Here is a 14,501-nt window from a genome sequence, read left to right on the forward strand (position 1 = left end):
GTATCAAAATAAACTACTGTATTTGTGTATTTAAAAAATACAAAAAAACACTTTTCCAAGGGAGCCTGAATCATATTGCAAACCATATATATATATATATATATATATATATATATAAATATATATATATATGGTTTGCAATTGACTGCTCATAAACATAAGGGAACACTTAAATAAAAGTCATGCTGACCGAATTATTCAAATTGAAAATCTAATCTGATTAAATATAATGTATAAATTGTTGAGAACAACAGATCAGTTGTGGCGGTACTTGGCAGCGTTGGATGCACCGATACATAACATCCCATAGGTGCTCAATTTAAGTTAGTTCGGGGGAACATCAGGGCCAGTCAATGGCATCAATGCCTTCGTCATCCAGTAACTGCCTACACACTCTGGCCACAGGAGGCTGGGCATTGTCCTGCACTAAGAGGAACCCAGGGCCCACTGCACCAATGAAAGTCTAAAAATGACTCTGAGGATTTCAGTACCTAACAGCAGTCAGCGTACTCCTGACTGCTGCTCAGGCCATCACTACCATCACTACCCCCAGACCATCACTACCCCCAGACCATCACTGACCCAGCACCTAACCAGTCATGCTGGAGGATGTTACAGGCAGCATAAAGTTCACCAACCTTTCATGTCTGTCATAATTGCTGAGTGTGAGCCTGCTCTCATCAGTGTACAGGGTTGGCTACCAGTGGTGGACCTGCTAATTCTGGTATTCTCTTGCGAATGTCAATCGAGCTGCATGGTGCTGCATTGTGGGCACAGGTCCCACTAGAGGATTTTGGGTTACCCTCATGCCAAACTCATGGAGTCTGTTTCTGACAGTTTGGTCGGAAAAAATGCAAACCAGCAGCCTGTGGGAGGTCATTTTGTAGGACTGTGGCAGTGCTCCTCCTGTTTCTCCTCGCACAAAGGAGCAGATACCGGTCATTGCACCTGTTGTCACTTTAATTTGCACTAAAGCAAGGGGTGTTGCAAGGCAAATTTAACTGAATTGGTGTAATATTGTGAAGATTAAGTGTTCCCTTAATTTTTTGAGCAGTGTATATTTTAGCCTATTTGATCAATCCCATCAGCAGATCACTGAATCTTTTCTGAATGTCAGATTTATGGCTGTCCAATGATGCAACCAGTCAACAGACTTAGAGAGGTTGTGAGTTACAACAATCGCCAGGCTGAGATAACAACCTGTTGTTTAATGGCATTGCAGCACAATGTTGTTAATGACAATAAGGCACAAAACCCGTTTGCAAGGTAAATTATCTTGTGACATTATAAAGTAACTGACTGATTATAAACAACTCTGAAACGATTCAAGGTTTTTCACATGCACAACCAAAGAAAACTCAACATAGGCCGAAGTGTCGAATTGTGAGGGCTGTCAATGTAACTTGGGTTAAAGAGTTAGCAAGAACAGTCCGTAAATTTGATTTGCCTAGGATACTTAAAAAAACACCAAAACATTGAAACTCTTAAGAATTATAGCAGCAATTTATGGAAAGCTGGAAACAAATTTCTAATCTTGTGATTCTTCTTCTTTGGGTCTCGCTTCGTGCTCGATCATCAATTTTCTGACCCTCAATGTTATGACGTCAACAAGCCTGGGCAAACAACTGAGTAGACACTAATCAGAGGCTGCACACGTCATCACGTAGACGATTTGCAGAAAGTATTTTACAGTAGTTTTAAACTACAGGGAAAAAAAACATTCTAGTATTTTTATGCAAAATATGAATCAATTTTCTGACCCTCAATGTTATGACGTCAACAAGCCTGGGCAAATAACTGAGTAGACACTAATCAGAGGCTGCACACGTCATCACGTAGACGATTTGCAGAAAGTATTTTACAGTAGTTTTAAACTACAGGGGAAAAAAACATTCTAGTATTTTGATGCAAAATATGAATCAATTTTCATCAAACTAATCAAATACAAATTACAAAATACTATTTTGTATTTCAAATACATATTTAGAATCCCTATATCATAAATACTGCCCATCCCTGCTGATGGCAAATGTGCAAACAGGCCTGAAGGCTCTGGATGCACTGCTACCCATAGTGGAAGCTCACTGGAGAGTAATAGGTCCTGTGGTAGCTGAAGCTGGCTTGTGACTAGCTAGGTAGGCTGGTTGTAGTTGCAGATCATAACACACCCCTAAAGATAAGTCCAGTTGCTGAATACACATAAGTAGTCAGGTTGTAAACAATTCAACAGAGTCAGTCAAGACAAAGAGAAAACAAATGTGACATGTGAAATTATTGAAAAATCTGTGATTTTGTGTGTTTGTGTGTGTGCGTGTGTGTGTGTTTGTGCGTGTGCGTGCATGTGTGTCTGTGTGTGTTGTTTCAGAGCGTGGAAAGGGTAGACAGAGGCAGGCAATTTTAGGAGAACACCCATCATCCTACAGTGAGAATGGCTATGGTAAGACTAAGACACACACACACACACACTTGGAATTAAAGTGGAATAACGGAATCAACATTGTCACACAGTGCAACTACCATATGTCCATAGCACAAAGGTGAAACTAACCTTTACTAAACAGCTAACCTGCTACGGAGCAGGTTTTGTTACAGATAATAGATCAAGCTATTTTAAAAGTACTGCTCCCTGACCAATCAATTCCTTTGAAACATGACATCACAATTCTTAGAGGATCCTGTGGTGAAAAAAAAGAAGAAAAAAGGATCCTTTGGAGATTGTGCGCAGATTGTTAGAGGGTCTCTAAGGAGGACATGGGCCTCAGAGAAATCCTTTGTCTGAAGGCCTACTTTTACGAGTATTTCTATAAAAGATATAGATCCTCATTGTCAACTGCTGGAGCCAACCATAACATAGTGTCGGCCACGCCTATGTTCCTTTGCTTGTGGTATTTACTTATGTTGATGTACTGGGTGTATTATCATCAGGATAACAGAACATAGTTTAATACTTTTCTCCTTCCCTTTAAGTAGGTCTCTCTCTCTGAGACTCGTGAAGTCAGCCCTCACCAAAATGACACTACACTGTTTTTGCACTCTCCTTAAAGGGAAGAATAATGGAAGTATAAAACAATGTCTGGTTTGTTAAGTCAATCTCCACTGCTATCACACCCAGTACACCTCAATCTCTCCTTGTTTCCAGAGCCATGGGCGCGTCCTGTCACCAAGATTACAATGTGCAGTCACATGCCGCACGAAAATGGCTCCATATTGGTATATTGGCTAGTAATTACAAACGTTTCCAGTTTGTCCTCGGAGTCAATGCAGACAGCGTGTGTCAAACTGAAGCCCATTATAGAGGCTTCATCATGTGATTCAGTGAAATGTTTCATCGCTCATCTAAGAGGCTACTTCAGTTCAGTTCCACAAGTCTTGTTGGTAATGAGCAGATTCATATCTTGTGACGCAGAGTTATTTATTTTCGTTATTATGTCGTGGTCACGTAATATATTTTTTCCCAAATGTCAGGGAATACGTAACTTACAAATTCACATAATCAGAGATTTTTTACCAGCTGTCCTTTTCCATTTAGCAGCTGTAATTGTGTTTCTTTTAGCCTGGATGCGTTGTTTCACTATGCAACCTTTTGTTCCTCGTTTGTAAAATATGCGGCTCTCCTATCAGTCAAACTTGTCCATGTTGGTGATTCGACATATGCCAAAAACCCTGTCCCTTTTATGTGCACATGCTCATACCTAGATGAGGAAAGCCTGGTTGACTTAACAAGTTGATAACCAGCGTTGTGTGAATGTTAACCTGACTATTAGGTGAAATCAAGCCAGATTACGGAAAGATAGCTGTGTTATGTTGAGATCGCTTCACGGTAAAGGCCCTTGTTGTCAGTACTTACATTTTACTAAACTTTATTGAACATTGCTGAGAATCGTACTTTCTCTGCCTTCTTAGGTCCACCCTGCCCCCTGCTACCTCTGCCTGCTAACAGCAGGTATAAGCTGACAGTGGATGTTCCAGACATGGTGTCCTACCCTCTGCCCCAGTCATCCTCCTCCTACTCTGGCCACGCCCCTAGCTCTGTTGCCATGGTGAGCGGCCTCCATCCATCCAAAATGAACTGCACCCGCATCTTCAACCTCTTCTGCCTTTATGGCAACATTGAGAAGGTATTTATTCATATATCATTTCATTTGATATTTTAATTTTTCTGCTTCATGTCTATACAGTATATATTATTCACTCTCCTGTCTAGCTAATGTCAATTCAGCTGCTTTCCACGAAACACCTGTATCTGCCTACACGAGTCGTGTGTGGACCAGTGGCATCTCACAGAAGTGATGCAGACCCGTGTGTGATGGTGGTGCAAAATTAGTCTTTCATCCTGTGGGCTCAAAATTGCAGGGGTTTGTGTAAATGAGCAAATTACATATCCAAATGTTAAAGCTGGCTCCACAAAACAGGACTGAATGACAAACTCAGACGAAGAAAGTTCAAAAGGCAAAGTCCTTTATTTGAATAACAAGGCCTTTACATGAGTCCAACACAAGTCCAAACACAGGCGAAGGTATCCAAGAGGTAAAACTATTGCTAAAGAGGTAATAAAAAGACAGGTTCCCTACACGAACACAAGGAAAAATAGCTGGAAGACACAAGAGGATACAACTTTCTGGCAACAACTGAGGGAAGCATATAAACTAACTCCCCACAAGGGCAGGGAAGACTTGCCTGAATTGCACACGGGGGACATTCAAACGGAACACATTAGAGCGGGCAGGTGATCACACACGAGGGAAACTTGATAGGACATGGGATCTGAAATGAGAGACAAGACACAAGTTACCAAATTAAACAGGAAAACACGTAATGAATAATAAAACATAACATAAACCAAATGTAAGGAGCCACGCGAAATGTGACACCTGTTGCCATGGTTATACACACTAACTTCCTGACATTATATTCTGCTGCCACCGCAAGTGGGCATAAATTCTAAATTAATGCAAACAGGCAACATCAGATCCTTTAAGAGACAGTGCTGAGATGGGATCAGATGTAAGGAAAGATATAATTTCTTATTTAATGTCTATTTTTAGATTTAACAGGTCAAGTACAGCTTGACTTGTTTGCCCTCACGGCACACCACTGGGTTAACTCAAACAACTTTAATACAGATCTTCTGTACAGTTAGTTGTAATGTAAAAATAACCTCATTTCATCAGGGAAAACTAATTTAAACTGGAATGGCACGCATTAGAGTGCAGCCCTACGCCACGGCCCACCAGTGCCCTTATGAAATTATATTTAGATTCACTAGAAACCTGATTTTTATTTGGATCTGCACCGAATTTCACACACTCACAAATATCAGTCCCCATGAATTATTCTTTGACAATAAATGGAAAGTTGAAACCCAGATCCAATCCACTAAATTGAATGAGTTTTCTTGGATCATGTCCTGTACCTCTTACCAAATCTTGTAGAAATCCATTCATTTGGATTTTGAGTAATCTTGCGTACAACCAAACCAACCAACCAAGAAACAAATGGACTCAGGTAAAAACATAGCCTCCTTTGCAGAAGTAAAAACTTTGGAGTTGCTTTGGAATGTAAGCACATACCTGTTAATGTTTTCATATGTCTATTGTTTAGAGACAGACTTGCAAAAACATGCAAATCTATATCCTTTTGACAGCTGTTAACTGTGTGTGTGTGCATATATGTGGATGCAGGTGAAGTTTATGAAGAGTGTTCCTGGTACAGCATTGGTTGAGATGGGAGATGAGTATGCAGTTGACAGAGCCATCACACACCTCAACAGTATCAAGGTGTTTGGCAAGAGACTCAACGTCTGGTAAGAAGTACATCAATACATACACATACATATATATTATTTTACTCATATCTTTAACAAGGTGTGCTGCTGTTATAAAGGCTCTACATTCAAACGTTAGTCAAATGTATATTGCTATATTAAAGATTTAAAATGTGTCACCTTTCGGTGGTAGGAAATACCTGGATACCCATTTTGCGCATGCGCATTAGGTTAAGATATGATACCAACAAATTCACGTGCTACCTGGGTGAAGCAAGCAACCTGATAAAAGGAATCTGTCACGCAGTAATTGTCTCTTACAGAATTTTCTTGACAAGATTCCAGAATTTATAGAATCTTAGTTACATCCGTAACTCTCATGGTAGGTAATATCTGGATGACCCATACCAACCAAAATTTAAGAGACAACCCAATTTGAGAGCCTCTGTTCCGAGAAGGCATATCCCTTACTTTGCCTACCATAGTATAGAAATAGAGCATCTGTCTGGCCAGCTAACAAATCTATGTACTGTCACAGAGCCCTAACGGGACAAAGCAGTCTGGCCTAAACAAGATTATCATAATTATTTAATCTTGGAGGATCCCTTACCAATCTGTTTAAGGCTGATTATATGAAAAACTGAAAGCCTCCTTGGAAGAATAATGGGGTTTGGCCCAATGTTAACAACTGGCCCACCAGTTCTAACAATGGACAAGTCAAAGGTACTTGCACAGAATGATTTTGATATGTTAACAATATTTGTGCTCATACATTCATAGCAGCTACGACATCCATTTATACACTGTAGGTTACAAACAAATCTGATGTTGTGTGCAGTGTGTCTAAACAGCATGCAGTGATCCCCAGTCAGGTCTTTGAGTTAGAGGATGGCTGCAGCAGCTATAAGGACTTTGCCATGACCAGGAACAATCGCTTCAGCAGCGCTGGACAGGCATCTAAAAACATCATCCAGCCTCCATCTGCTGTGCTGCACTATTACAATGTGCCTCCATGCATATCACAGGACCATTTACTGAGGGTAAGGTTCTTCTATCTTATAAATGTCCTGTGTTATTACATTTTTCAAAATACCCTTTAAGTACTCCTCTCCAAGAAGCCTGTCCCTGTCCCTCCGTCTCTTTGACGCGAGTGATCTGATTTTGCCGAAGTTGTAGACTTAGCAATATCCATTGCACAGTAGAAATTTGTTGTAGAGTTATTTGCCAATCCAGGGTTGATCCATGATGTTTGTGATATTATGTGAACAACAAATATTGAACAATCCTTTATACATAGCAAGTATGCAACACATATTTTCACACATTATATTTCACGGACATTTTAGAGCTATCCTTTGATGTTAGTTATCCCAACACTACTTGTTCTAGCTGTTTCATCATCAAACCAAAGAGAGGCGAACTGAGGAGCAGTGTGTACATTTCTTTCAATTCAACTGCTTGCTGTTGACAGATTGAGACCAGGGGCCTCATTTATAAATCACAGTCTACGTGGAAATGTGCGTATGTGGATCAGCTTCTTATCCTGCCCTCTATACACCCACATTCAACAGTAAAGGATCAGTGCAAAGCACCTCATGTTGAATAACCCTCTTGATCAATGTTTTTTATGGTGAATTGTGGCAGCAAGTGAGAAGAGGCACGACATTTTGGTCACTGAAATTGAGGTGCTTGTAAGGTGATCTAAGACATGTAGTTCAATGGCCATAGGCAGTGGTATCACAAATACAAGAACATACACCAAGTAATACTGTGTGTCCAACACTGCAGACATTATTAAACTGATGGCTGTGTTATCCCCAACCTATAGAATTTAACATAATTATATTGTTCCCAAAAGTTGTCCCTCAACACTCATTCCTTTCTAATCCTTCTAATCCCATAAACCTCAATCAGTGCCAGTGCATCCATCATACACTGTATTGTGCATGAGTGTCACTGCGGTATTGATAACTTCACACCTTGCAAAATGTATATCAGCCATCAGTGGTATCCTTATCTTCACCCTCGGACATAATTTTAAATACAAATTTGACAGCACAAACATGTTCACTGCAGCATTTTTACACCTATAATCTAAGTTGTAGTTTGTGATACATGCACAGCAGGATATTATTAAAAACCACGAATCATTTATTCTATTTACACTATTAATTGTTCTGCAACTCTATAATTCCTTTTTTATGGTAACTGAGCGTAATTTGCTCGAAGCTTACTTATATCTTTTACAATAGAAGCTGCTTATGAAAGCACAAATAACGATGCTGGTTTATTTTGTTACAAAGTTCATGACAAATCCATCTGAAAATCACCACTTCACGTCTGTGTCGCCAATTTCCACTCACAGATGTGCACATTCTCCCATAATTTTTTTTTTTTTTTATAGCTCACAAATTTTATGTGGAAAGGGGCATATGCATCTTTCAGACCCGTTTTGTACTTTTGCAACCGTCATGAGTGATGCCCCATATCACACTTATTGGTGATTATAATTTCCAAACAGCTTTTGACACATTAGCTGTTGTGTGTTTTTTGGCAGCTGTGTATGGAGCATGATGTGCCTGTCTTTGTCAAATTCAAGATGTTTGATGCCAAACGTGAGTAAAACTTTAATCAATTTAATTTATTTCAATATGTGACATATTATTCTCTTACTTCTCAATGTGTACTGCTGGATAAATTTTTTCTTAAATCACATTCTGTATCTTTCTTTTAGCCTCCTCCAAGACCATATCTGGCTTGTTGGAATTTGAAAATAAGACAGATGCTGTGGAGGTTCTTACTGTTCTCAACCATTACCAGATCAGGATACCCAGTAAGCATATCTATCCTAATAGCACTTGTATAATAAATGTAAATTTTGTCAAATTCTGGAACTAAAATCTATTTGCTGTAAAGTAGGTATTAACTAATTATGCAATAATAATAATATATATATATATTATATATAAAACAATTACTTTGGACAAAACGTTACATATCCCGCTCAATTGCCTAATAATGATAAAAAAAAAAAAAATTGTGTACCACTTTTTTTAAATGGTAAATGGTTTTGTCTTTATATAGCGCTTTTCTAGTCTTGATGACCACTCAGAGCACTTTACAGTACAGTTTTACATTCACCCATTCACACACACATTCATACAGTGCATCTATTCGCAGCACTTTGTTATTCTATGGGGGGCCATTCGGGGTTCAGCATCTTGCCCAAGGACACTTCGGCATGCAGATGGGTCAGACTGGGGATCGAACTGCCGACGTTCAGGTTGGAGGACGACCACTCTACCCCTCAGCCACAGCCGCCCTAAAACAAGTTACAAAGTTATGTACAAGTTTAAAACAGGATAAAAACGATTGAACTCAATAAAATCAAACTATTCAAATACAAAGGACTCATAGAATAGAATAAAAAGCGACAAAAAAACAAGGAAGAAAAATGATAGAAAATAAAAAGCAACTAAAAGATGCTTGCAATAAGACACTAAAGGGAATTAAAGGTTTTGTAAAAAAGATGTGTTTTGAAAAGTGATTTTAAAGATCTCACAGATTCTCCACGCCTCAGATCGTAGAGCAGGGAGTTCCAGAGCTGAGGGGCCCTGACATAAAAAGTTCATCACCCTTAGTCCTGATGTAGGATTCAGGAACAACCAACAGAGCTCTGTCTGAATACCTGAGGCTGTGCTCATAGTGGAGGAGGGATTCAGTTAAACAAAACGACCCTCACTGATTTGACTTTAGTTGGTTTCATTGCGATGCGCATAACTCCACAAAATCCACAATGAAGCAAGATTGAACAATTTAAATGTGTTAAATATAGAAAATAAAAATATGAAATAGTTGCGGCCACACATATATCACTGTATGGGAAACTCTATGCATAATAATAAAACATATATGGGCTCTGCACTTAGCTAACAAGTGTAAAATATCAGTTCATTTTGTGATGGACTCTTGGAGTTGGTTGCTACCTGTTTTTGTCCCTGGCGGCCATGTTGTATATCTAATTTCAGTCAGGACCTCTTTCATCACAATTAATGCAATTTCAATAATTGTAATTAGTTAGTTAGTTAGTTAGTTAGTTAGTCTGCTCTTGGGCCCTTCCACATACACAAGGGGAAAACCCTACCCTTCCATGAGACTTGAAAAGTGAGGCAAGGGAGTAGCAGCTAAAAGACCCTGGAGCTGAACAGAGCAGGAAAACATGACACTGATGAGCTCAGATTCAGTATGAAAAGGAGGTACTGTTATAGAGGTGGTTTGTGAGGTGGGCGGCTGTGCCTGAGGGGTAGAGCGGTCGTCCTCCAACCAAAAGGTCGGCAGTTCGATCCCAGTCTTCCCCATCTGTATGCCGAAATGTCCTTGGGCGAGATGCTGCAAATAGATGTACTGTATGAATGTGTGTGTGAATGTGTTAATGGTAAACTGTAAAGCGCTTTGAGTGGTCATCCAGACTACAAAAGTGCTATATAAATACAAACCATTTACAACCATTTGAAGTAGCTTGTAATGTTAATAGGAAGCTAAGGCTTTGCAATTGTAATGCCTAAAAGGGGATCAGCTGAGCTATCGGCTGACGTGGGATGGAAAAGAGGTCTGCTGCTGTCAGCTAATGTACTGGGTTGTGTCTGAGTTTGACTTGGTAGCCTGCCTTAGCAAACGCTATGTTTGTTATAATAATATGTCTACAGTTATTGTAAAGGCAAAATGTCACATATCAAATCTGATCAGTTTAATCTCTGAAACTCATAGACTGTTGCTAGACTAAAAGACCCTGTTCAGACCTGGTATTAAGATCCACTTTTCTTGAATGTTGTCCAGCATGCAGGTATGGGTTATCGTAAAATCTTTATCCATATGTTTGTGTGTGGTTTCAGATGGGTCCAACCCATACACCCTGAAACTGTGTTTCTCCACCTCGTCACATCTATAAAAAGCTGCAGAGCACAAGAAGAGTATGCTGAGAGTGGATTTCTGACCTCTGACCTGAGGAAGGCACCATGGGACAGACACATAGAAGAGTGGATGAGAGATAATGAGTGATAATATTCACGAAAGAAGATAATGGGGAGAGAGATGGAGACCAAAATGATGAAGTGAAGACTCTCACCATCTCTAAATGGAACATCACTTATTGTATCATCCCACCATTCAGCCATAACTCTCAAGCTGACAGACTAGCAACGCATAATAATGTCTTCATATTGTCACGTGGGACATCTGGAGGACACTGCTCATATGTTAGTCCCTGAAGTCTTCACTGCATGGTAAAAAAGTGTCTTGAAGTGTGGACCTAGACGAACAGAGGTTGACCAAGGAATCTACTGTACATTGTTAGTCACACATAAGGATCTAAAATCATAATCTTTGCTCATGGCAGATGACTCAAATCATTTTTAATGTTTAAAACCGATAAAAACAGAGTGTTGCCTTGAATTGTCATTGAGTATATGTAGTGAATATTAATATAATTTTAACACAAGTTCTCATATAAGGTTTAGTAGATGTCGCTTCACTGTTTAGTTCAGTCAATTTAGAGTTAGATATCTGGCCAGTTGTTGAGTTTGCTGTAGATGTTTGTGGTCCTCAAAGGAAGTGACCCTCTTAACTGACTTTTCCCATACCACCAGCATAAGGTCAGTCAGCAGTATGGTGTGTGACAAGGTATATGGGAAACTAAAGGCATTCAATTTCACATGAATATCAAAGTTTTCCACATGGTGACCTCCATCACAAACCTCTGAGCCCATTTTGCCTCAAGCAAGAACATTGTCATATTCTTATCTTAAATTTCTCTTGCATTTGTTCCAACAAACATGGCACATCAGATTCAGCAAAGGCTACTAACTTCAGAAATGTAAATGACCTGCATAATTATTGAAGTCCTGTCTAGTTAACAGGATAACAACACTCAGGACCTGCAGTGCTGTTAATGCTGTGTCACCTGTGAGCTGCACTGAAATAAAGAAAAAATGGTCTGCTCAGACATTGTCCTCTTTGCATTTTGGACAATCCCTTATTTTTTACATTAGTGTTGTCATCCTCAGCCCAAAATATTAACATTCATTTAGGATACCAGATGATACATCAGTTTCTTAATCAAACTCATGTTTCCAAAGGGATGAACAAGTTGGATTCTAATACTTATCATATTTAATCTGGTCTCACTTCCATGACAATCCTATTTTTAGCACCACTTCTGGGGAGGCTGTAAGAATAGTTCAGTCTTTCTAATTATGTGTAATGAAATTACAGCTTTCTTCTTTGACAGCAGAGACACTATATTTTATCGACAGCAAAGGAAGGGAATGATGTCAAGACGCAGTTAATAAGAAGATGTAGCTAGTCAAAATTATGAATCTGTGTGAAGTACGCATGTAATGCTTGTGCCTGCCTAGGTTTAATCACACAGTTGCAGGTTAGTTTGAATGGCATCTCTAAATTGCTTGTAGAATGTTATTGTTTATCTATTTTTTGGGGGCTGTGCCCGGACTCTAGATGCTCGCTGGCGAGCTCTGCTACCAGGTCTTGCTCCAAGAGCGCTTCCTTCCTTATTGTAATGCATTTCCCCTTGAAACATCAAACAGGGACTGAGAAGTATTTCAGAATAAACCAATGGGACATAATCGAATTACCCAACAAGTACCATCTTTGAGGGTATGGTACCACTAAACAAAAGTCAGGTTTGAATAATAAATGTAAATTCACCTGAAAATATTGAGAAATGCAGTGTTGGCCGGTCTGTCAAGGTGGAATAAGGGGGCCAAACTTTGAAATTATACAATTTTTATTTATTTTTTACTTTGAATGAAATGTGTGAGTAAATGGTCAATCCTAGATCAGCATAGATTGGATTACAGACTGGGCCCAAGTCCTTAGAGGTCTGCTGGTCCCTGGGTAAGAGCATCTGTATGAACTGACTTGTTGTGATTTGTAGTTTGAAAGTCATAGGTCAGTTAAATGATACAAAATGATACAAAGCGGCTTTCGGACGCTTGAGGACCTGTTTACCTTCCTGTGCCCACACACCCATTTTCCCTGTCCATGTCCTGAGTGATTTATTGGATGGTGCTTGGATTGGATGGACACACTTAGCTTCTATGAGACCAGTTATTTGGTGAAGATGAGTACAAAAAGCATATTGTTGCACCCAGTAACTCTTTGACTTGCAGATTTCACTGCACCAAGCCTTTCTTTAATTTCATAAAGGGAATGCTCCTAATCTTATGTGTTAAAAGTTTTGACATGAATGATGAATACCACAAAGTCTGCCCCTAAATAAATGCCCCTTTTGATGTTGTGCAACGGTTTCATTTAATGGACAAAAAAACGTTATATATCTTCTGTTTGTCTTAAATCCATGAATCTTATTGTATTTCTAATGAGGTTTTATTTATTTATTTATTCGTTTTTTAAGCCTTTAAGGTAGTTAGATGAATGGGCTATCTAATTATTTTAGGCTATAAAGGTTTAATGTTGTCAATTTTGTGTAATCAAAGACAAAATATGTAGAAAAATATCACTATTGTGCCATTCATCTAAGAATGTTGTTGTAACTTACATGTAAGTGAATAAATCCAAGTCTGTGGCTACGAGATCACAGTTCAAATTTGATTTTTTCCATGTGACTTCAATTCATGCTGTATTTACATAAAAAGGATGTTCTTGTTCAATTAAAAAAAAAAAACTTGTCAACAGTAGAAAATGTCTCACGTCTTAAGTAATGCTTCAGTTCAGTTCGGCAGGCACTTTAATGTCCTGCTGAGGCAAATTTGAAATGACACATAGACACTGGGGCTAATATATAATCAAATGACTGTGTTACAGCTCTCTGATGCAAATTCTTTGATACGAATGACAAAAAAAGGACAAATACCAGGGGAGTCAATTTTGGTATGCTGGAAAGTGGAATGTCTGGGTCCTCTAAGGTTATGATGAGGGGCTGTAGATAGGAGGTCTACAGAAACAAAGTTTCACATAGAGACAATTTAAGAGGTCGACACAGAATAATTTTTTCCTCCACCAGCTTTGAAACCTGAAGGTCTCTCTTGTCACAGCCTCCATCATATCCTATCTTGTTATCCATGCAAGAAAGTTTCAAAGACCGACAATCGCTTATTTTATCCATTCATGACTAAAATGAATACTCTTAAGTATCTTAAATTCCTCTCAGGTCTGCAGATGAGTAGTTGTAGCATTTGAGCAACTCAGAATTCTTAACTTTTATCAAATCTCCCCATGTAAAACAGCTCTATCTGGTGGACTCTTTGAGTCAGTACAATCGGTGTAAACTCTCAACTGATCACCAGCCTTGACAGACCTCTGGACACTAAATGCTCACCAGTTGGTTATGTGCGCTGTTAGAATTTTGAGGATTTTTGACCTACACACAAAACCCTGGAAATCATGAAATCCATGATGATGATGAGCTATCCTGGTCCAGAGGCATATTCCCACATCAGGATGTTCCCTTATAGTCCAGGCAAAGTGACTCATTTTGGAGCCAAAAATCGTATTAAATGTAAAATAATTGTTTTCAGCATAGATCATTTCTATGAGGTGTCCAGGACAACATATTAAAAGTCCTAAGAAAACCTAGTTGAGGAAATATGTTTAATTCTCATCAATGTGTGCCAATAAGGTCAGGCAACAATATACCCCAATGGAGCTATTTTTTTCCTTTAATCCTATCGAAATGAAACTTTACACAATGAAAGTACCC

The 14,501-nt window shown here is 39.0% G+C and overlaps 1 protein-coding gene across 1 annotated transcript in view; it reads left to right on the plus strand.

Annotated features, from left to right (window-relative positions):
- Nucleotides 1-11,636, plus strand: part of LOC128453481 (heterogeneous nuclear ribonucleoprotein L-like) — a 52,661-nt gene extending 41,025 nt beyond the window's left edge. Inside the window, exons 8-14 of the mRNA XM_053436404.1 lie at nt 2,366-2,437; nt 3,904-4,118; nt 5,682-5,803; nt 6,603-6,804; nt 8,322-8,379; nt 8,499-8,597; nt 10,657-11,636. Of these exons, the coding sequence (XP_053292379.1) occupies nt 2,366-2,437; nt 3,904-4,118; nt 5,682-5,803; nt 6,603-6,804; nt 8,322-8,379; nt 8,499-8,597; nt 10,657-10,712 (824 nt within the window). The 3' untranslated portion in view covers nt 10,713-11,636. The remainder of the gene's footprint in view (nt 1-2,365; nt 2,438-3,903; nt 4,119-5,681; nt 5,804-6,602; nt 6,805-8,321; nt 8,380-8,498; nt 8,598-10,656) is intronic.
- Nucleotides 11,637-14,501: the final 2,865 nt, after the last annotated feature.

This window comes from Pleuronectes platessa, chromosome 12 (assembly GCF_947347685.1).
Source record: "Pleuronectes platessa chromosome 12, fPlePla1.1, whole genome shotgun sequence".
NCBI classification, from domain to species: domain Eukaryota; kingdom Metazoa; phylum Chordata; class Actinopteri; order Pleuronectiformes; family Pleuronectidae; genus Pleuronectes; species Pleuronectes platessa.